This window comes from Rhinolophus ferrumequinum, chromosome 4 (genome assembly GCF_004115265.2).
Source record: "Rhinolophus ferrumequinum isolate MPI-CBG mRhiFer1 chromosome 4, mRhiFer1_v1.p, whole genome shotgun sequence".
NCBI classification, from domain to species: domain Eukaryota; kingdom Metazoa; phylum Chordata; class Mammalia; order Chiroptera; family Rhinolophidae; genus Rhinolophus; species Rhinolophus ferrumequinum.
In genome coordinates this window covers 7,245,622-7,270,435 of record NC_046287.1, presented here as the reverse complement: position 1 = coordinate 7,270,435, position 24,814 = coordinate 7,245,622, and the positions used below count along the sequence as shown (strand labels likewise).

The window sequence follows — 24,814 nt, the reverse complement described above, 5'->3', positions numbered from 1 at the left end:
TCTTTTAGGATGAGCCTTATGTCACTGCTGAGAAAGCTCAGGCTTTGGAGAAGGGACATCATTTGCTAAGCCATGGCGGAAACAAAACTAAGATACCTCAAGGGGCCTCTGACCTCATCTGCTTCCTAGTTGTTTCTTCGCTCCATTCAGCGACTCTGCCAGGGATACTGATTCTCCCTCACGGAGGCCATCTCCTCAGAGTCTTTCTAATGACTTGACCACTTGGATGACCCTGTCTTAAGGAGAGCATCAAGGGGAGCCTGACGTTCCTCAGTCAGGCCCAGAAAACAGGAAAGAAACACGGGAGGAAACCTCTCAAAAACTTCTTTTCAGAACTCTTGATTTCTCATCCGTTCAGATGGCCCCGGTTCACATCCTTCCATGGGACACATCTTCGTATTTCTTCTTTTCATCCCCAGAGCTTTAGTGCTACAGAGTCCTGCTTCCCTAAACTCAGCATACATCGTCTCTGAGTCCTTGGGGCAGGGAAAAGTGCAGGCATTTTAAAAACTGTCTGGATGGCTGAGTTACCACAATTATTCCCCGGGAGAGGGCTGTTCAGATATTAAAACCTTCTATATGTTGAGCATGATAATCTTTCTCACTTCCCCACAAAAGGCAGTTTTTGCTTTGTTCATTAAAATGATTTGTTTTTGGTTTCTGAGGAGTATAATTTTTTAGGTAGCAGTGCTTTATTCTTACTAGCAACTCCTTAAAAAACACTCTGCAAGTGCTTAAGCCCCAGTTAAGTACTATTAATCAAACACTAGTGCTTTTAAACACCTCTATCCCCTTTTTTAAACAGAGAATTAGAGCTGTTTGGGCAAGTTTATGAGGTGACCTTGATTCAATTAAAGGAGTCAGGAATGGAACAGACTTCAAACTCATAGCCAATGATTTTTAAAAAATGCCTTCCTCCAATTAAGCAGGAATTGGCATGAAACATTTTATATCTGAAAGGTTAAAAGAATTCCTCTGAGAAAGATGCTCTCTTGTTACTAGCTTTTTATTGACCATGACAGAGAAGGTGCTATGGATAGTTTTACATAAAATACTTCGTTAACATGGTACTGATAATCTGGCATCAATTATAATATCCCTTAGGGGCCTAAATGTTATATAGAAGAGGCAAAAAGTCCAATTTAAGTTCTAATTTCTTGTGAGAGCCCAAAGATTAACAACTATCAATTACAAAAAAAAAAAAAAATCAAGATGTATTTTCCATCTGCAATAATTTCAACCTAGTTCTAGAGAAAAAAGTTTCAAATGTTACCTTTCTCATTTCTTTGTTGTTCTTCCTTTTATCCCCACCCTTTACCTTGCCCTAGTTCGCCATCTTTTAAAGGCCTGAAAGAACACGTCATTTTTCCTGCTCTAAAGTGTAACATATAGAGTCTCTGATATATAATGACGGACGCGGGAGGCCACAGAGACGTGAGGATGAGCAGGACGCATGTGGTGGTCTGGGGACCCTGGGGTGTTTCTAAGGAAGGGTACACCTGAGAGGAAGCCCACATTTCTGCTACTGTCAATCTCAGAGAGGTGTGTAGACATAGACTATGCATTGCAGGGAGGCTGAGGGGTATTAGAGAAAGAGAGATGGGGCCTTGAAGCCTCGTGCCAGTTATGAGACTTGGGGCACATCAGTTAACCTCCATTAGACCTCAGGGTCCTCATCGGAAAAACATGGTCACTGCTGTAGGATTAAACAGACAAAGGTGTTTTGTTGTTTTGTGGTTTTTCTTTTTTTTTTCTTTTGTCTAAACTGAAAAAAAAAAATTCTTCAACAGACTAAAAATTCGTTCTTCCTAGTTTTAATTTCCTATCCATGCATTGAATAAATTCTTGTCCACCTACTGTGTACAGTGCAATACACTGGCCATTCGGGGAGGAAAAGATCCCAAACTAGCCTGAGAATCATAAGGGGTAGAAGGTCCTCCCATTTCAGCATGGTGTCACCCTTATGTGCTTAACACAAGCGGGGTAACAAAGCAGACCTTCTCCAGGGGTAAGACAGAGTTCAGCTGGACAGATTTACACAACTTCTCAGGTACGCTCAGCTCTCACAGTTCTTCATGGTAGAGTTTATCGGCTAGTTCTGCAGTGACTTCTGAGAGTTCAGAGAGCAGGTACTGCACCGGCCCATGACACAATACTATTTCAGAAAAAAGAGAACTCTGATGATACGGTACTGGGATTTTTCAGAGGAGATAAATAGCACTCTCAGATCAAAGACTGAGTCTCCATTAGTCTTATAAGACTTTGCTATTTTTTCCCTTTAATGTGACACTGCAAGAAAAATGGTATCATGGTTCTGTACACATTGTAAGGAGTCACTGAATATTTATTTTAATTTTGTTGCTGCTTTGTATTATGATATTGCTTAAGACAATTCATGGAGGCAAAGAGCTAAGGATTGAGAAATGAATTGCTTTATGATGCTCAGATTATGTAAACTGCACTAGGAAAGTCTAGTATAGCAGGTAGAGACATTCCATAAACAACTGACTGGTAAATAACTAAAGGAAGAATGAAACCTCTTAACCTACCTCCAAAAGATGTGCCAGATATGTGTTGTCATGTAAGTTGTACCTAAAAACTTATAATTACAAGAAATACCCAGCATAAATTTGCAGAATTTACTCAGCACTCCAACTAATTATTGTTGGGGGTAAACACACACACACACACACACACACACACACACACACACACACTTTTCTCATTTAGAAGACGGAGTGGGGAGGGAGAGGTCATACGTGTATTACTTCTAAGATCTCTTCTAAACTGAAACTAAGGATTGATATTATTGTAGCTCCCATGCCTCAGACTTTTATTTTTAAGTTTTATTAGGAGGTACATCTCATAAAGAAAAGTCTCAGGAACATGCAAGCACGGAGGGCACTTCGATAAGTCTTGAAATTAGATGGAAACTCAATAAACTGGTGACCTGCAGGCAGGCTCTCCCAGGCCCTGGGGATGCAGAGGAAACATGGGATGAAATGGGAAGTCAAAGGGTTAATATTGTAGCTCAGATCATTCCAGATGAACCATCATGTCTGTGCTTGCGTTTTGAGAGATGTCTTTATGTTTCTCTTTACCTGTTTGGAGAGTTGGGCAATGGAAAGCGTGGGTTGTGACAGTGTGCAGTTTACCAAAGGAAACGCGTGACATGGCACGGCTCCGGCCCAATGAATTTCACCTCTTCATAGCATTTCTTCTTCTTCTTGCTAAAACCACAGAGCAGATTGCGTTTGAGGAAATATATATCACTCAGCTAAAAAAGGGATTGTGCCAATTTCCTGGGTATTTTTAAAAGCTGGCATTTCTCTTGGAATGAGCTACAGAACAGTTTTCTGGATGCACTGCCTGTGTTGAAGCCAATCTCTTGCTAGTTAGTAGAAAATACAGAAAATAATGGTAAGACTAAGCATACGCCCCAATCAACTGATCAGTTGCTAATCCATGCTTAGTCTGGATTCAGCTGTCTGGATTAACATTCTAAGGTTATAAACATCTTCAGTCTACCTTTGCCTCCAATGGTATCATGGTGCCACGCACATAGCACGCATTCAAAATCCTTGATTGATTTTATTTGGTTAGACTCTTATGATGCCACTTAAGGTATTTGAGGGATATTCCGGAGCTTTTCTCCCATAAATTAGTGGTGCCACAGAAAGGTCAGTAGCCTGGAAAGAAGGAAACTGGTATTGAATTTTAGATTTTCCACTTCCTGTCTTGGGCAAATAATGTATCTTCTCAAAATGGGATTACATATTCCTATTTGTCAGCGAAGGAGGAACTTGTACAAGATGGATTCTAAGGGTTTCTTCCACATCTGAAGAGACTCATCATTGCCAATCTCCCTGTGGGTAAGAATTCAGCATGACTGCCTGGTTTTGAACTTGAATTATTTCTTGGATCCTTAATTTAATAAAACATGCACATATGACCAGCCCTTGGAATAGGGAATGGTAAGACGGTGTGGTCTGAAAAGGTAAGCGTATTAGGGCAAATTAAATGTGGAAATTCCCTAATTTATAGAAAAAGAAGGCAATTCAATAACTGTCCATCATCTGATACTAGTTACTATTCATTACCACTTTTGACTTTCCTGAATGATTGGAAATGGCCAGGTGGTATTTCCCAATCAATATGCATTTTACCACAGATTCTCCTAGGTAATTTTAAAATGACTATTTATTATAGTTTAATTATTAAAATAATACATGCACATATTAGGGGAGTTTTTTGAGATACACAAAGAGGAAAACAAAAATCACCTTCAATTGCACCATCTAGAAATAATCACTCTGAATGTATTGACCTACTTCTGTACAGATAATCTCCTAACATACAAACTGTGGGTACAACACATACAAAAACAAACAACTGGAATGATCTATTTGTTGATTAGTAACTGCTTTTACTATGTGGATAGAAACAGCTGAAATGGGGTCACTAATATCAAGGGGCCCTAAAATGAACCTGGGCGGGGGCCCCCGGGGGACTTGGCCTTATGCACGTCCACACCTGGATGGCACACGAACGTTTAGCCTCTGCCTACCACAAACGGCTGTGTCTGCTGCCCTTCTCAGACGGAGGCTTATTTCTACGAACTCCAACCTAACAACTAGCACGGTAACCTATCCTGTGTAGACTGATGTTAGTTATACTTGTCTGTGCCAATCATAATTCTTTCAAACAACTTAGGTAAGCTGGCAGGTTTTGCCTTTATAAACTTTTGTCTTTTTCCTCCCTCCTCGGAGCACATTTCACGTTCCTCCTGAAGCTGTGTCTCCCAGATGTGAAATCCTATAGACCCCAAAGGAACTTCTGGTTTGCTTTGCAGCCTCAGCTCTTTCTTGTGCAACAATCACTTAGCAATATACTGAGAACCTTCTTTCATGGCATTATATAGTCTTCCAAAGGATGATTTATTTCAAGGCCGCTGCACATAGATATGTGAGTAATTAACCAGTAGCCTAGTGTCAGAGGTTTATGTGTTCCTGGCGTAATTCTGATAACTGCAAATTTAGGTAACTGTGTCAAGTGGCAATGAGTCAAGCAAGGGCCTCTGGGACACAGCAGCTCCAGAAGTCACGGCAGGCTCATTAAAGACCCTGTGACACCCTGCCTGAAGCATCATGACACAGATTCTGTCTTGCAGCTTCTCCAGGAATATTTCTCCTTGCTTCTCTGCTAGTGATGGAGAGTCAAATAAAACATCCCTTCTTTAACCACTTCCCAGGAAGTGACTCACTGTGCCCCAGAACTGGGGAGAAGTGTTACTGAGCAGTTTAGTGCCTCCCTGGTATCATGGGCATTCACCCAAGTGAGAGAGAAGAGTCTCGAAGCCATTTAGATACCAGAGGGCTTACTATAATAATAATTTCTAATTGCCACAGACTTCAATTACCAGGGCTTCTAAGTACCGTAAGTCCTCACTTAACATAGTCGACAGGTTCTTAAAAACTGTGACTTTAGGCAAAACAACACATGATGAAACCAATTTCACCATGGCCTGACTGAAAGAAACAGGAGTTAAGTTCCTACGGCATATTTCTGGTCACAAAACCATCAGCAAACTTCTAAATAAAGACTCAATGCACTTCTAATATTACACATTGAAATAAATGTGAGCTACATGTACATTTAAGAAAGATTAATGAAAACAAGTAAGATCATTATTTCCAACCCGTTTATTGCAGTTCAGGATTGAGGTGGCCAGACCCTGTCCCGGAGGCTCAGGGAGCAAGGTGGGAACCAACCCTGGACAGGACCGGACGCCCTTCTGTCACAGAGCACACTCTCACCCACACCCACACTTACTCAGACTCGGACAGTGTAGACACACCATTCACCTCATGTGCACATCTTTGGGACGTGGGAGGAAACCGGAGGCCCTGGAGAAACCCACGCAGACATGGCAGAACACGTGAACTCCACACATGGTCAATGGCTCTAGCCAGGAAACGATTATTTTTCCTCATCCATGTTGTCACAAAGTGGCGTTATTCAAGGACCTGCTGTACAAGTATCATATAGCGGCTGGTGGAATTTCCAAGAAAGGGAAGAAAGTAATTATTTCTTTCAATTATTTCTTTTCATTAGTTACGTGGCACCAAACTGTGCCTGGCTAACTGGAATTCTCTAAGACGTCTTCTTGTCCTCACCTTCCGTATCCAGACCGTAGACGGAGCGTCTCCAGGCCTTTGATTAATGAAGCTTTGGGTAACAGTGTTAGGAGCCAAGATACAATAGCTTTATGTCACCAACTGTGTTTTGATGAACAATGCAGTATGAAAGCGTGGGAGACTTAGGACAACGGTGTTCATGAACCGTCCATCACTGTGCTAAGCAGCTGGGAAAGCATGTGTTTTAATATGGCCTGGTATCGATTCTTTTGGCCGGTGCCTCACTTTCACAGTGCTATAGTCACAATTTAAGTTTTAGATGGAGAGGTACAGAAGAAAATCAATAGACACTATCTCTCCACTAGCAACCAGCTACACATCTATAGCTTGTCCGCCACACTCCCATTTAAGGGACGTCATAGATGCTTTTGGGTGGGCCGGTCCAGTTATCAGGCTTTTCACAACCTCAGGTGTCCTTTTTGACCGCCTCAAAGATACAACTTCAATTCCCAAAGGTTCACGTGAAAGAACACACTATTTACTCTACATTTTCTATTTCATTAACATATAAAAAGCTTAAAAAAGATTCACTGGTTACACAAGGAGGTCTGTCTGGAAACAAAATCATGTCAAATTATTGTGTCTGAGCTTTAAAAAATACAGAGAAACATGCTTATATTGTTAAGCTGTGCAGAAGAAGAAATAGAAACCACAGTCTTTTGCAGTGTTATAACTAGCCAGCTTTTCTTTTCTTCTTTATTATTCATTTTTAGAGTTTCCAAAGTGACTAGGTATTATTTTTATACGAAAAACAGATTTTGTGTTTAAAATGTTACACACTGCTGGAGGGCAATGAGCTGATCTGCTAGAAGTGTTTTCTATATGCACCGATAGAATCACAGGTGAGAATTTGACGATCTGTGCCAATGTTGAAAAGGATAATCCCAATTTCACAATCAGACATTCCTACTTATTATTTACAAACTAAAAGGAAAAATTAGGAATAAATACTACTAAGGAATTCTTCCCTATGCTTAGGAAAGGGGAAAAAAAAAAAAAACAACTCATCACGTACCCAGATTCTGTCACCTAAATTCCCTCAAAAATATTCTGATTTTTTCCCAAAAGTTGTGCAAACCACACTTAAAATCCAACAGCACTGTGTTAATTTGGCTCACATATAAGCTGAAAACATATTTCAACATCCTGTCAGAATGAGATACTAAGAGTGTCAATAAAATGACACTAACATAAATGTAAATTCAGATTGCTGTTACAAGTGGCTGTTTGGCTCCGGGAAGATGTTAGGTTGCTATAGTATTTTCCATAGCAACTTTGCATCTTATTACATAAATATTCCCCCAGTATCCTTCAAGTCTGCTAAGAAAACAGGATTAAATCTACTTATGTAATGATCCTGCATCAGCCCTAATCAGGATGAAATGACCAGAAAACATAATAAACTGTGATCTAGATCGTGGTTTTTCTAAGGGAAACCAACCGCTGGGGTCTGTGCACGGGCGGCTGTGGTGAACCTGCTACTCACTGGCCATTTGTCTGCAGTCTTCCCAGGTCAAGGTCTCTGTAGCTCTTCCTGAAAATTGGCTGTTAACTTCCTCACTTTTCTGCTCTGCCTACCAACAGACCATTATCAGCCTACGTCCTTCACCAGGCTCCAGGGGCTCATATCACTAGGCAAGAAGCCAGGGCTTAACAAAGCTGGAGTCTGCTCCACCAGTGCAGCTGGGAGCCTGAGCTGGTGTGGCACACAGGAAAGCATTCAGAGAGCCCACCCAGCTCCATGCTAGTCCCGACCTGCATGGATGCTCAGAGAGCCTCCGAGAGGGCTCAGCCGAGTTTTGTGGAGGTGCAACACAGTTGGGTGGTTAGAGTATTGGGGAAATTCTGTGCTTTCCTGGACACGATGTGATTTCAGCAGCACAAATCAATTTCACGTGAAACACATGCATATGGAAAATGTGTGCATATATGAGAGAGATGTCAGGATGACGGCACTGTCAGGTGCTACATAAAAATAAAACTATAAGGGGACTAAGCTTGATGACAGTGTCAGCTCCAAATGTGAATTTATAAAACAGGTAAACACAGTCTGGTTGGGCAGAAGGAGCACTTCATTACAAAGGAGACCTATGCTACAGGTTCAATCTAATAACCTCTGTCTCTTGTGTTTAAAAGGTAAAGCAATTTACAAAAATAAATACTTTTCAGAAACATGTTCAGTACGAAAACGAAACTGTAACTGTTTATGAAATCAGGGCACTGAAAAATCTACCCAAAATAAACATGTATTTAAATTCTTTGGCAAGATTAGCAGGTGTTTTTTGTTGTTGTTGTTTGTTTTTTTTCTTATTAAGGATGACACAGAAAAAGCCTTGGCTCCTTGGAAACGAAAGTCTATTTCAAGACCTTAGGAATGAAGCATGCTACGCAGCCCACCGGAACATTTAGTTCACCATCTTTCAGCCATATTAGTTTTAATTAATCACATTTTCTTGTTTGGCATTTGGGTCCCCAGAAGATATTCCTTTGTGGTTGCAAATAAAATGCTTGCCTTTAACTTGGTGGTCGCTGACGGACACACACCACTGCTCTATTTCTCCTCCAGGCTGTCATTACGTGTGAAAACAGAAGTCTACACATAGCTTACCCTTCCAAGCTTCCTCTCAGCACTGAGGCCCTGGGGTCTGCTGGTGCGGGAAGCTCCACCCTGACAGGTGGCCCCAGACTGAGCCATCTCCCTTTCCATGCTGAATGCTCTTGTCCCTCTGCCTAGTTCTCAGCCACTCTAGAGTGAGCCTGCTTAGATCGCATTCAATGCAATGGCAAGCTTCCACCTGCTGGGAGAGATACGGCCCCCTTCAGGTGGTCCCATCTGTCGACTGCAGGACCCTCGTCTCACAACCAGTGGCCCCTTCCTTCTGTACCCAGTCTGGTGCCCGGGGCAGCCCTGAGACTCTTCTTAGGCTCCGGCCTGATGGTGGCTTCCCCACTGGGTATCCTGGATGCCTTTCAAAAGCACTGCCATACAGGAAATAAACCAAATCATGAACACAGGCAGTCCTGGTGTTCAAAGAGATCAAGGGGATCGCCAGAGAGAGACTTATTATTATTACTTGTTTTAACCTAAAGCGCCCAGCTACATAGAAAACAATTCGGACAGATGGAGTACTACTGGTTCCAAATAAACTTAATTATGAGTCCCTAAGTTGACCGAGTTGGCTGAAAGATTCGGAAAGTCCTTATTTAACTTGCTATTGAAATTAGAAAAAAAAAAAAAAAGTCTGTACCTATGGTGTGATGAGTTTCCATGGGAAATTGACAACTCAGAAAACACTCTTGATAGTTAAAGAGTATTGGCTCCTGTAAAGAACCCAGAGTTTAAATGAGGTGTGATTAAAATCCAAGAACATCTGTACATTATGGAATGGTTTAAGGGGTGTCTATTAAGCAAAGGATGTATTCATTGTCCCTCTTCTAAAATTTGTGTTCAACGTACGATGTGTACTCACTAAATATTGGACGAGGTAAATACACTGTGTAGCGATGTTCATTTTGGTTTACACTGAATTTAAGTTAATGGCTTTAGAACATGCTTGGCATTAAGGCATTTTATTTTTTAGTAATTTAACGTGTTTATTTCTCCTCTTCTAAAAGTGTCTCACACCCTTGAGGGCAGGGTAGACTGTGTCTAACCCTCTCCGTATCCCCTGGGTCCCACAGGGCCTTGAACATGAGAAGGTGCTCGACAAATGTTTGTTGAGAATTAGAACGATGCTGAGTTCCGCCTTTCTGGGATGTAGCCTATTAAGTACGTGGCCCTGAATTTTTTATGTATAAAAGTTCTGAACATTTTGGGGAAATGGATCAACTTTGTTTAAACACGCTTCTTAATGCTTGCCATCTAAATCTAGTAAGAGCACACATTTTTAGGGTTACCATCTTCCTATCAACTTACGGGACACAGGCATAAAAAACCAAGAGCAGAAGAAGGGGAACATGCGGTTGAAGTCAATAAGCTTTACTTGGGCACTGACTTGGTGAGAGGCCTAAGGCCAGGTGCTGGAGGACGAGAGAGGTAATAAGCAGAGCTAACAGTTACTGCCTGTATCGTACTTGCTAACAGCTACTTACTATGTGCTCAACACTGTAATAAGGGCTTTCCAGGCACTGACTCGTTTAACTCTCACCAGAGATACTAAGACTACGCAAAGTCGGTCTTGATTCCAGTAGGAGGTAGACTATGCAACAATCAAGTCAAAGTTTTATCAAAAATTCTCCTTATGGGCTTTGGAACAGGATGCCAGTCTTCTTGAAGGAACGCTTTGATAAATCTGTCCCGATTTTCAAATTTACTAACAAAACTCATTTTCATGTTTTTATCAGCATCTTAGTTTTGCTCCAGCAAACTCCCTTTTCTCTTTAAGATTCAGCTGACGAGGAACAGTGAACAGTCTGCCCAGAATTAGATCGCACTTACAGCAGCATTGGGGAACTCTAACCAAAGACACACTGTAAATTCTTAATTGTGGTAAAAAGCAAAAGTACAATGAAGTATTCTTCATAACCAGAAGAACAGAGATATATTGAACGTTGATTTTAAAAAAAATTAAACTCAAGGTATGATACAAGTCCTCACATAATGCATTACGCCCTCTCTGGAAACCAATTCTCTCCAGCTTCCCCTCAGAAATGAAGTGGTGCCTATCAGTTTTTGTTCTAGGGGAGAGACAGAGAGGAAAGCCAAATCTGGTGGACCAGACTCAAATGTCTGGTGGGGGGGTCTCACCACAGACCTCGCACAGGCAGGAGGCTCCCAGGAGGATACCTTTCCCCTCCCTGGAATTTCCAAGAATTCCTGGATCAGCTACTGCTGAGGAGGTCTGAGGTGAAAATCTCACCATTTTGCAGAAAGGAAAAAGGCAAGAGATTCTTTAAAGGATAGAGGATTTTACTTCTATTACAGCATTTGGCAATTCCCCTGTCAGTGAATTAGAGCTACATTTTGAGAAGCCTACTCATGGGTGACTGACAGATGCAAATCTGCACCTAAAATGAGTGCTGTGTCACCTAAGGAAATGCAGCTGAAAGGGGTGTTTCTCCCTCAGACTATGGGGCCTCATCCCTCCATCCCTTCACCCCAACCCCCTTCCAGCAGCAGTTTGATGGGGTCTGTCTGAGGCTTGGTCAAAAGACCAGATGGGAGTTTTTGCTCTCGGCTCTGTCCCCAATACGTGGGCTGAAAGAAAAACAGGTGCCTGCCTTTTGGAAGGATCTCCGGGGCCCAGTGGAATAAAAAAGGTTAGTGGCTTGCCTTTCCCTCTAATCAGTCCTGAGCTTTCCTCATAAACCACACGGCACGTTCTCTGGTCCATCTCACTTTGAAAAGCACGAAAAAGGCTTTGAACTCCTGGGGACCTGGCATTTGAACTCGAGTTCTTTCATCTCCTCCCTCAGAACATGCACTGTTGTACTCATTAATTTTCACTGACCAAGGAACAAGCCTAGCGAAAGCTTCTGGAAGCTCAGGTCTCACTTCGGGCTCTTATTAGATGCCTGGGGAAAACCAAGAGAGGTCTGGGAAGAGGGGTCTTCCACCCTTCCAGAGAGGACCCTATGGTCCCTGCTGAGGGGCGGGGAAGGTCCTTAGCTTCTCTGTGGATTCTCCTGCAGCAGACCTCAGGGGCCCACCCTGTAGGTACTGGCTTGCTGCCATGTCTGCAGGAGCCTCTCTGTGAGCCTACCGTTCTGAGCCATTATTATTCTGGTTCTATGCTAAGTAGGCTACGAAATTATACACATTGCTCACTTGGGAAATTGACAGGTTGTTTGCTTGTTTTTGTTTTTGAAAGTCATCCTTTCCCCCTGCTTAAAAAAAAAAAAAAGGTACAATTTCAAATCAAAACTTCTGATGAACTCAATTCTTTTCTCCTATACCTATTTTATAAGATGTGAAGTAGCCAACCTTCCCCTTATCCAGAGATTTCAAAAATAATGAAAGCTTCTGTGAGGAAAACAAGTTTTATTTCTTTATTGGAAAGATTTCATTGAATTTAAGAAAATCACACTAAAACGCGTTCTTTTGATGTATGACGATTTGCAGAATAGAAATGCTGGGAGGGAGGTGGTTTCCTCAAATAAGAAAATCCTACCCCAATAATCAACCAGTCCTGAGAAATCTGATATCGGCTTAATAGGAGACACACATTGACACATAAATGCCAGGTTCGTTTTTCAGACAAAGGATATGTGGCTTCAAATAATAGTGGCATGGTGCTTTTTTTTTTATGCTGCGCTTCCGAAAGACTTAAATGAATGGATTTGGAGGATAAAAGGGAAAATTTCCAAGGTAGTGGTCCTCAAATTTCAGCATGCATCAGAATTCTCTGGAAGTCTTAAACCCCAGATTGCTGGATGTTTCTCATTCAGTAGGTCTTGGATAGGTCCCGAGAATACACATTTCTAGTAAGCTCCTAGATGACGCTGACCTTGCTGGACTGGGGACCACACTTCTGAGAGCCACTGCGCTAAGGAAGTTAAACTCCCTTCCGACATGCCTGGAGGCAGGAGCTTGTCCTCCCTACCATTATTTACGCCGCTGGCATTCTCGTCTAAAGCCCCGGAGAAACACAGCGTCTGACCACTCTGCAATTGTGATGGTCCTGTCACTTTGGAATCTTGGTTTTGGCTTCCACCAACACATTAGCAAAGGTTCTCTGGTTACCTGAACCTTTCTGTTAAAAAGCTTGGGACAGGCTGTTTTATTCACTGGAACATATGAGGAGACAGATCAAAGCTACGTTACGCCTCTAATTTGCTTTTTTGATGATGTTGGCAACTCTCAGGCCCTCTAGACAACGCTCTCCCGCTTGGACATGCAGTCTCCCTTGGTGTCTCATGTTTGAGCGAGCATTTCCCTGGGCTGCTTTTACAACACCAAGGGACTTACATATACATAATCGGAGGAGAGAGTTTTAAATCAGTATCTCAGAGGAGATAGAGCACATAACCCAGGGCTCATTCTGCGCGTCTCTCCTTTCTACAACTCCAGAGTGATGCCCCCTTCTTGATACCCAGTGGGCCAACCCTTCAATCGCAGGTTAGAGGAACTCAAATTTATTGGGAGAAAAGTCTAATTCTCCAGCACATTGGCTCAGAGGCTAGAAAGCTTCTTTAGGGATTAAACAATTCTCATGTTAGAAGTACACTGACTGAAACGAGATTTTTATCTGGACTTCAGCATTTAAGGTGACCGCCATACTCTGGAAAAGGATTTTTTACGGGAACAGGCACATATCCCTGAGAAAAGGCGAATGGCCCCAGACCTACATATAAAGGAACAACTGGGACAATGTAAATTACTACGCTCCTGGGAAGGGCAGTAGAGTGCTGTTAATAAAAGGCAGAGTCACTCGGAGATGAAGGTTCAGTGTAACTCAAGTAGACATGAGTTACGTGCTCGCTTCCCGACACGTGTGCCCCACCTCAGAGTAGGAAGGTCACCATGACGAGTCACGGGTACAGGGCAGTTGCCAGCATTACCTGATTCGTCGACTCTCATTTTTTTAGCAGGGCTGTCACAGGTCTCCTCGTCCGACATTTCCATTTCTTCTTCACGCCGGATACCCATGAGCTGCTCACTTTGAGCGTTCCGGAGCTCCTGGAAGTTCAGGACACATGCGTGTCAGTCACAGACACGCGTCGACGTACCTTTTCCCAATAATCTCTTAGTTATTACGACTGACACAGGAACATGTAGTAGAATCTGAAGTCTCTACCTCCCAAACCTTGCCCTGCCCAATCGAGGATGAAGTTCTGAGGGGCGTGGACGTGGGGGTGGGGGTGGGGCAGGGGCTGGAACGATGGGGATTTGCCCTCAGACTTGGGATAAATCTCTGCCCACCAATAAAGAGTCAAGGGCTCTTGAGCGAATTATTCAATCTTTGAGGCTCAATTTCCTCCTTTGTAGAAAAGGAAATAATATCGTCTACCTGGCAGGGCTGTTGTGATGCCACAGAAATACCTATCACCACGGCTGGCACATAAGAGGGGCTCATAGCTAATGAGCAGGAATAAGCAAGGAAACTTTTCAAAGACCCAGTCTGCCACTGACCTCCCGGGTAACTTCAGGAATGTTCCTTCAGCTCTCTTAGCCTCAATTTACTCCCTGGGATACTGTGACAACCATAGTTTTGAGGCTAAAGTAAGTTAATGCACGTAAGACGCTTAAGACCATGCTATGCACTTGGTTCTCTAAGCTAATAATGTAGCCCACTGTTATTCTTCATGCAAAATAGTGCCCGTGTGTGTGCAAGCGCCCAGGTGTGATCACACACACACACACACACAACCCATTCAAATATCCAAATGGTAAAAACCAAAAAATGTTGGAGACAAAATGAAACCAGATGCCTTCCTTTTTGGTGTTCCACATTATCGTGTAGGGTTTATTGTTTTCACGGTGATGGCTGCTTTAGCATCCTTTAAGATCTTAGCATCATAACGTATGTTCTCTACTTGTTAGAGGTGTGACTGCAGTCAAGGCATTTAATTTCTCTGAGCCTTTGTCAACTCACCCAAAAACGGGGAAGAGTAGCACTACAAGGCTGTTTGAATGGAAGAGTATATGTGAAAACCTGTAAACAGTAAAGAATGACGGAATATATGTTTTTCACAACGGTGCCCAAACATCAGGACACTGTAATCCTTTTTGTTAAATAATTAAATTATTATTTTGCATCAACCAGCATATTATGTATTTGTGAATCCTTACCCATTTTGTTCTCTTATATGTACTGTCCTAAGGAAAAGGGCTGCCTTTTCCTTTTTTTACCCCATTTAAATTGAAGTCTCTAAAGAAAAGTCAGTTAAAATGATTTCACTTTATAATAAATAAACCTATGAGTAACAATAATACTCAATTATAACACCTAATACATTAATGGCAAGACTTTAAGCATCGTTCTAGCGCCCATTTAATTGATATACAGACTTTAGTCTGTGTTATGGGTTCTCTCAATTCGCTTCTCTCCTTAGCTCACAGATTTTAGGTGTAGCACGATGGAAAGGAAATTATTTACTGCTTACAGTATTTGTATGGCCAACTCTGAACCCCAGGAATCACCAATGCAGAGGACAGGGAAAGGGGTTGGCAGAGAAGCAAGGTCCCCGCCAACACGGGCAGTCCTGAAAGGCTACCAGGATGACAGGCCATGCTTCCTTACTTGACTGTGTCACCCGGTGGCAATTCTGCTTTAAACAACACCACTGGGTATCAGAGGCAGATGGAACACGTGATTAGTGGGGACATTTTCAGGTTGTGAACAGCTAATTTTTCTGCCGACAAAGAGCCCAATTCCCAAAGAGGGGGCCTGAAAGTACTTAAAACGAGGAAAAGTCAGGTGAAAAAGAATAAATGAGGCTGAAAGGGCCTATTGTTTAGTCCCTACAATTAATGACAAACTGTCACACAGTAGCTGTTCTTGTGGGGAAGGGCGGTAGGCAGGAAAAAGTGGGAGGGGAAGCAGAAAAAGCTGAGGGTGTTCCCACAGGGCGCCCCTGGTTCAGCAGTAAATCACTAGTACACGCTAATACATCTGTAAAGGTGTTGCAGATAATTAACAGATGCTGTACATGGGAACACGGAAAAAAAACTCAAGCCAATTATCAAGCTCATACGTAACTGAGAAATCATCCACAATGTTAAATTACCAACTGGTACTTAATCAATTAAGTGACACGTAGGAAAGAAAAATCAAAGGTAATTTAGAATTCTATTGCCTAGCATATCAAAAGAGGTGGTGGGAGAGGGAGGGAGTCACAAAGACCCTTTCCAGGAGCACTTTTCAGGACTGTATCCATTTCTACCTCTCAGTAAAGCAAAGCAAGCCGGCCTTGGAACAAAGCTGGAAGCTTTGCATGTCCTGCTCTGCAGTGGAGAGAGCCCAGGCCCAGAATGGGGGAGCCAGGGCTAACGGAGGGGATTGGACACGGCAGGAAGAGTGATTTAGATCAATACCTGATATTTGCTGACACTTGTGTACTAATGTCAGCCTTTTTATGCCCGGGTTTATTCAGCATCATGCCACTTGCCTCTCTCTTAACATTTCTCTTAGGCAATGCTAGGTTTTATGAAAAAGAAAACAAACGATTCATAGATGCTCCCCAAGTCTAAATCATAGTTTGTGGACCTGATTTGTGTTTCATGCCCCTCAATTTGTATATATCATCATAAACAAGGGCTCTTTCCTCCTGAAAATCAACCTTCACTCCAACTGCTCTCCATTCAGGCTAGGAGAGCGTTAGGTATGCGCCCTTTGTTTTTCTGGACCCTGAAAAATTAAAGCAGAATCTCACCTCCTCCTCACTCATAGTCCTGAACGGAGGAACAGAACTGCGTCACTCACCAAGCACCTTCTTAGGCATTTGTGAACAAAACAAAAAATGTCTTTCTTAACAATAAATTGCACTAGCACTTTAAGTGTCCCATTATTGTGAAGTCATTCAGAATTCACCATAAAAACAGTGATAATAAAGAATTCATTTGGTATTCATGTGGATATTATATCTAGTGCCATTGGTATTGAAGTGTAATTTAGCATTAGTTAATGGGCACTTAAAATGCTACCCGAATGACTGATGTCACAGTACTTTGTGCTTCCTCAAACTCTATGAAACACTTATTTTACAAGTGTGAGTCAGAATCATTAAATACGTAAACCTTACCTTCTATACGTTTGGAATTTTGAAAGAGGGGAGTATCATTTAGAGAACTTTAATATCAACATGCTAGAGATGGAGAGGCATCCACATGAGAAACATTCTCTCATTAAAAAAAAAAAGAAGAAGAAGCAAAGAAGACAGTATACTTACTTTTAAATTACAGGTTCACAGCATACACTATACTGTGGAGTTAAAAAATAACAGCTGGACGACCAATGACTAAAGACACATTCTGGACCTTCCGGGTGGCAAAGAAGTTCAAATTCTGGACTCCTTCCTTGGGGGAAATACTCACACTTCACACATTCATTGATGCAGAAGGGTGGATGTGGCTACAGCCTGGCCGTTCACTCCCGAAGAACGTGCTCTGGGAGGGGTGTGATAGAACCACTGGCCGGCACAGGGGACTAAGACATTGCTAGTGATGAGAAAACGTAGATGAAAGGCATACTTGTCATTTCTAGCCCAAAGAACAAACCATCATCATCACGTTGTAGGACAGTGAGAAAAAACTCCATTTTTATGAAAAACTAGTTTTCGATTTTACGCCACACTTTTCCTCATAATTGTTAGAGAAAGTGTCTTGGTTTATTGCTGAGCTCTTAGCTACAAATGGAAGAGATTTTTTTTCTCCCTTTGCAGAGGAGAAAAGCACTCTGTCCTCAAAGCATGAAGTCAGTTGCTTTTCTGGGGAAGAGACAAATCTGAGCTGGATTTGGAGCTGACAATGAGACAGGACAATGGCAGGACGACTGCCCACTGTAACAAAAACCGTAATGGCTGCAGCCACATTATTCTCTGCCAATCCAGCTGTGTGATGGTGGTTAGAAAGTAATAATAAAATCACCAACCTCAGAATGCTTTCGCCAAATGTCTATGTTCTTGCGCTGAGCTTTCGAGAAATGGTCCCAAGCTTTTTGTCTGGTAGAAGCGTTGAAAACGGCCACAATCTGCTCAACTTTGGTGAACAAGGAAGTCAAACAAGACAAGTAATTTATGTTGTGATCACTATAGGGAAGCAAAGCAAAGACACTAGGAGTCTATGGATGATGTCACAGTAGAACGAACATCATCAATAGCCATCCCACTTGTGCCTTTTTGTACTTACATTTTAGCAAGGTTGGGGTGTCTCCCTTCAAGTCTGTCTCCATAACTTTAGGTTAAAATAAACTCTAAGTATGACCAGGCAAAGTTCATGGGCACCTGCTTCCAAGCATTCTTTGGCTCTTTTACAAATGTGACTTGGTATATCTATATACCTAGATCTATTGATCATATGGGTACAGGCGTTGGCATACAGATACAGATACATAGATAAAGCAATGCCTGGCTTGGGGGCTTAGAACTGAAGTTGGGATGGAATGGCTGAATGAGGAAGAGCCAAACATGGATCTTTTTTTTCCGTTTGGTCTTCACCTCAAGGACTCAACTGTAGCCCTCTGAAGACTTGACCATGTTCACGTCCCAAGTTGGGGCTATGAGTAGTAGTAGGAGAAGACAGGAGTGTCACATCCCCCTCAATCTCAGGCCCATCGTTACTCCTTGGCTCCTTTTACCTCCCCTGTTGTACCCACTAACAGCCTTCCCTGCGGCTCTCTGGCAGGGAAGAGGAGTCACTGCCTCCACTTCAAGACAGACTGAGGTTCCCCCAACCGGCAGCACTGGCATGCAGACTTTATTTCCACACCACAGGGCACCCTCGGTAGTTCACCACGACCACATACCATTCTCTGTCATTCCATTTTCACTTCCGTAAGACTCCCCTCCCTCGGTTCCCAGACCCCTTGAAATTCCAACTCTATCACTTTGACTTCATTGAGAACTTCTGTGGCTTCCAGGCATGGTGAGAATGGAATGATAAATGTGAAGGGGTTGTGAACAAAGCTCTATAGAAAGAGGGGCAGGCTCTTAGGAGTGGATGTTATGGGTGGGGCCAACCAACTGCAGATTCAGTCTTGCTGAAAAAATTATTGACCTAGTAAGCATGGGATTAAGGAAATTATAGCACTGAACTAACCATACGATTGAACATGAACTTCTACGTATTTAGTTAGGAAGTCATAGTTAAAATTAGCTTCTCTTGGATGCTAAGACTCTATCAAACATACATTTTTCTTAAGAGATTTCCAAGGCTCTATTACCAAAAAGGACATCAAAGCTCTTCCAAATCTTCCAGGTGTCCAAAGAATGTCAAAGAGTCATAGAATAATCTCCATGGAAGAACACCACCTGGGGCATCACTTTTAAAAATCAGCACACAGAGTAGACAGGTGTGTGATGGGCAGAAGAAGAAAGCTGTTTCCGTTCACTCCCCACATTGTAAATATCCTGTGATGCTGATAAGCAACCACTACGTGACCTGTGGGTAGTTTTCACAGGGGCTTTTATGTTGATTGTTTTCCACCTCAAGAGAATCCCAACTCTAAACCTCCTTATTTACCAACCTTTATCATCAAGCCACATGATGAATTTATTGCACTCAATTTGAACAGGAGGATCTGCCATCAGTTTAGCTCACACTCTCCTTGAGTGGGAGGGGCTCCGATCTCCTCACCTCACCTGGAGGAAGTAACACTGCCAGGCTAGTCACCTTGAGTGCTTCCTTTCACCTGACCACCAACCCCCAGGGCTCGGCCGCACTGCATCTTGGCTGGTGGAGGAGAACGATGCAGCCCCACGGTTGTTCTATGAGTACGCAGGCTGGGTTCTTCGGGGTCTTCATGCTGCCTTCTGCTCGGGCAACACACAGCAGTCAGTCCCCAGTGCCGTGGTGGAATCCACTGTCCAGACGAGATTATGTGGCAGGGACAGAGGTGGGAGTGACTGTGAGATGTTAAAGAGTAACAGGCCCCCCGTTACTTTTAATAGTAGAGCTCTCTGAATGGTAACATCTAGAAGGATAAAAACTGGTGTCCTGACACCAGGTCTGAGGGGAAGGGACAGTAAGGGTTGAGGTGAGTATTTGGGTGGTGATAGTCAAAATTCTGCCATGAATCAGGGAAGGCAGTTAATAAATGGGATACACTTCAGAAAAAGTATGTGTTCATCCCTGTGTGTGGAGCGGAGGGGGGTAGGTAAGAGACCAGTAGTTCACATGGAGGAGGACGGAAGGAAAAGCACTTAGAACAAAGAGCCAAGGGCCAAAAACTACACACGTTCAAGGGTAAAAATAGATCCCCTGATCTACTCAAGTCATGTGTTATTACAGATGTTCCCTGTTTGAGGCTAAGTGCCTCAGTTATTTAGAACATGCTATTACCATATCCTGGGACATCAGCTGAATTCATGCACTTGTTCATTCTTTCAGCAAACATCTGAGATCCTACTAGTTACCAGGCACTTGACTGGTTGCTAGAAATATATGATTAAGACATAGTCCTTGCCCTTGGTGAGATCACAGTCTCTAGGGAGAAAGAAAGACAAGCAGATAATTACCCTAAGCAAGAGAGGTATGGATGACACCTATGGGGACACAGTACCTAACTCAGTAGGTGGAGTCAGGCAACACCCCCAAAGAATGCAACATTTTTGAGAGGCCTTAACCAGTGTATCAATGCTTGCTCAGCTGAGAAGGCAGGGTTGGTTGGCCAGTTCAAAGCCTGACTTGGAATTGTGAAAGGACTTCCTGTGAACAGAGCTGGTGGGAGTGGGGCTAACGCTGGGTGAGAATGAATAAGAAAGGACCATGTACGCCAAGCCAGTTTGTAAACTTCATACTGTAGGCCACAGGGGGCAGATCTAAGTAGGATCTGCTTGGGAGAAATGACAAGGCTTGAATTAAGGAAGAGCCCTGGAGTGGAGGGAGGAGCAAGGAGCCATTTGACAGGGCAAGTTGATAGGACATGGTGGCTGATTTGCTGTAGTACAGGTGGAGGTCTCAGAAAGAAGGTAAGAAAGTTGCTCTTGGACATGCCAAATTTGAGATGCCAGAAGGTCATCCAGATGGAGCTGAAATACATACTGGGAGTTCAGGAAGAAGACAGAATTCAAAGAGATATATCTTAAGTTTTCTGGGCCATTCTTGATTTTATGTAATTGTAATCTTTTCAATAGGGGAATTAATTAAAAACAAAACTAAATGTGATTAATTTTATACTTCTTTCCTTATTAAGTTTTATACTCTCCTGCACATATAGACAAATAAAAAAAAGAAAACCCAAAACAAAACCCAAAAGCTGTAACTCAGCTTAGGTTTAAAATATAATCTCACAGTAGTTCTATGGCCTAGTTCATGTTTGTCTTGCAAATGAAATTTCTTGGGCACACAAAAGGACTCAGAAAGAGTGCTTAGATCAGCACAAATTCATCATCATTAGAGAAGAACCACCTCCGAGCCTATGACCTAATGAATGTAATTCAAAGGCATGTATTTTTTAAGACATAAATCAGATGCTCACTAGAATTGATGTCACAGGTAAAGACCAGACACTCTTCATTGTCAAAAAGAAGCCAAAGAATTCAACTACCACTCAGTACCTCTCCAGTAGAATTCATTCTACTCGTTCCATACATAATAAAGCTACAAGCAGTGATGGGATCTTTAAAACTCTACTTAAAAGCTCAAAAAAGAGATAAATAGTAGACAAGATGGCACTAGCATTTGTTCAAGAAATGTAACTTACTGAAGATGTGATGTAGGCAGAATGAATTCAGCAAGGGGGAGTATTCTTTGGGGGATTAATCACAACGTGTCTTTTACTGTAATACATGTTTTTTTTATTTAAACACTGACTGTATTGTTTGATCACATCTCATGTTAGTCAACCCCCACCAGTGCCTTCACCACCCCTAGTGGTCTACAGAGTGTGGCTGGAAGGCCTACAGCAGTTAGCGTAACATTTAAAAAGTATTATCAACAGAAAGAACTCTCAGTCAGAAAATTTAAATTTACCTTTCACACCTTGCAAATCTTGCTCCCCTAATTCTATGTTGTAAGTGTTTTGCCTAAATTAGGTTATCTGAAGATCATGGAAACCAAAGTGATTGACTTTTCTCAAGTACGCTTGAATGTCAGCCTGAGGTGTCATAATAAAGTCTCCCATACACATTTCTAGTAGGTATAAATGAACACGAGAGAAGGATAAACAGAACGAGGAAATTGCTCAGTACTCTTTGCAGCTGCAAACCTTTTGTTAAAAGATAAACTAAGGCATATTAAAAGTTTGAAGAGTTTATTTGAGCAAAAATTGATTCGAACTGGGCAGCGCTAAACTGGAAGTGGTTCAAAGCAATCCACCGACAGGAGCTGGGGAGAGGCTATTACAGAGAAAAGGCGGAAACAAAGCAAGGAAATTACAGACTCGCCATATCTCAAGGCCTCGTTGGCTGTTTATGATTGGTTGTCCTTGGGTTTCGATTGCGTAACCTTGAGGCATTGACAGACTTAGATTTTGGTTTGTGTACGTAAGCCACCACAGCCTTAGAGCCACCTTAATCTAATGTCCTCCTTCTTTAATACGTTTAACACTCTACTAGCGATTATTCACTACCTGTGTGTGTGTAACTGAGGAGACATACACACCCCACCACACGGGCATGTATTATATATTCTTCATAATTTAAAAACAAAACCCATGAAACCAAGTGAATTTAACAACTTTTTTTTTGGACTTTCTCCCACCCCAAAAAAATGTTTGGGCATCTGCTGAGTTCAGAGCACACTCCTTACTTGAGAGAGAACTTTATAAATGATCTTGAGCAGCACTTGTCTTCAGTCTTCCAAGGGAAGGAAAGCTCAGAACTGGACATCCATTTACCCAGAAACAGAACAATGCGAACAAACTTCCTGGGAAGGAGCAGGGCACCCATCACGCAACCACCGATTTCTGGGCTGCACAACGCTCCTGAATTTTGAGCTCCACAAGGAAGCACATTGGAAGCCCCAAAAGAGAAAGGTCAGGTTCCCCCAAAGAACATAAGCACAGCCCTTTCGCCTTTGTACCCTCCTGACTGCATTCTTTCTCCTAGTTCCTGGACCTCCTGCATCTTTTGTTGCAGCTAAGCAGCTGGGAAAGAGCCTTCAACCCATGTAGTGTCCTAAATATCTGGAGAAACTGATTAAGTCCTTACTCGCGGTAGGCCTGCCTAAATAGAGCATCTCGAACTAAACTTTCAAGCTTCATTTTTGTTTTTAATGCGATCTGGGCTCACGAGAGAGCCGTCACTCTTCTGGATTCGGAGGAAATCTTATTTTCCTTTAAGGGATAATACTTTTTCCAAATCCTCTATGAAGAAGTCATAAGAGATTTTTTCACAGGCATGTAACAAATGAAATAATAGACCTTTTTATTGTTGTCTTTAAATACTCAAAGCTGGGTGGGGCTGGTAAGCCTGGCCCTGGGTTGAAGAATTATAATGGACGGAATGTAGTAAGTGATTTGGGCTCTCAGGGCACCCAGGGGAACAAGACAAAGCCAGAGGGAGAAGCAGTTAGTGTCAAACACGACAGGGGACATGGTAAGGAGAAGCTGCTATGAGAGATTCCCAGAGAGATTTCCGCGAGCTCCCTCAGGCAGGCGCTGGGGCCTGATCTCACAGGAGTCTGTCAGTCAGTCTGGCAGGAAGCCCAGGAAGCAGGATGAACATGGTCAAACCCACGCATCACAAACGCATGGACAGGAATTTCAAGTTGAGGAGGAAAAAGGGCATTCTGGGGTTTTGTCTTCAGAGGAGGAAAAAGAGCATTGCGTGCCACTGTGAATTCATCACACCCCCATGTTACACCTGAAGCCAAAACACCAACTGCAGGAGTTCAGGAAGTTCTAGTCTGAACTTCCTGACTAGATGACAGAGATTTGGGGTTCTCTTGGGGACTGGGATGGGGATAGAAAGAAGGAGAAACATGCTGAGCAAATTATACAAAGAAAATAGGATGCTTTCAGTAAACTTCAAGCAAGCAGGAAATGGTGACGTTGTTCAAATACAAGGAAAGATATTAGACAGTGACTTTTTAAGCTTTGAATAAATCACAACACATTTCAAGGCACTGGAGATCCCCTTGACAATGCATATAATTCAAATATTTTGGAAAGTAACCAAACAAAAATCCATGAGAAAATTATCATTTTAATGGTTCCTTACAGTACAGAACATTTTTTAGGCTTTTTAAATCCAACAAATCCTCCTGCCTAGATTATCCCTATGGACTAATTAAAGCAACGCACAACTATAAGAAAAAAGGAATAAAATGAACAGCCAAGTCTCCTTCCCCATCCTGACTGTCTGCTCACCCTGTCTCACTCTTTAAAGGTAACCACTGCTAACATATCCAGCATATCCATCCAGAAAAAACGTTACGCAGATAGTACGCGCTGTGTCTAGTTTTCTATGTGCAGCCTGTGTTTCACTTACACAAAAGTGCTAATAGTATATACACTGTGCAGCACCTTGCTTTTTTTCACTTACCATATCATGGAAATCTATTCACATGTGTATTAATAAGGCTGCAGTGAACACCCTCACACACATCTCCTGACATTCTTACATACTGTGTTTCCCCGAAAATAAGACCTAGCCGGACCATCAGCTCTAATGCGTCTTTTGGAGCAAACATTAATATAAGACCCGGTCTTATATATAATATGATATATGATATTATGTTACATAATATATAATATCATATAATATAATATATAATATAATACCGGGTCTTATATTAATGTTTGCTCCAAAAGACGTTTTAGAGCTGATGGTCCGGCTAGGTCTTATTTTCGGGGAAACACAGTAGTTAACATCCATCACCTCACATTTACAATTTTTATGCTTGTGATGAGAACTTTTAAGATCTACTCTCTTAGCAGTTTTCAAATACACAAGATAGTATTGCTAACTCTAATCATCACATTGCACTTTCTATCCCCTGGACTTCTTTATCTTATAACTGGAAGTTTGTACCTTCTGGCTCCTTTCCCCGTTTCCCCCGCCCCACCCTGTGCCTC

At 42.3% G+C, this 24,814-nt stretch overlaps 1 protein-coding gene across 7 annotated transcripts in view; it reads right to left on the bottom strand.

Annotated features, from left to right (window-relative positions):
• ENOX1 (ecto-NOX disulfide-thiol exchanger 1) overlaps positions 1 to 24,814 on the bottom strand; it is a 504,034-nt gene that overhangs the window by 86,568 nt on the left and 392,652 nt on the right. For all 7 annotated transcript variants that reach the window (XM_033105019.1, XM_033105016.1, XM_033105021.1 and 4 more), the window contains 2 exons: positions 17,729 to 17,835; positions 13,698 to 13,815 (listed from right to left, as the gene is read on the bottom strand). In XM_033105019.1, coding sequence (XP_032960910.1) covers positions 13,698 to 13,815; positions 17,729 to 17,835 — 225 coding nt within the window. The remainder of the gene's footprint in view (positions 1 to 13,697; positions 13,816 to 17,728; positions 17,836 to 24,814) is intronic.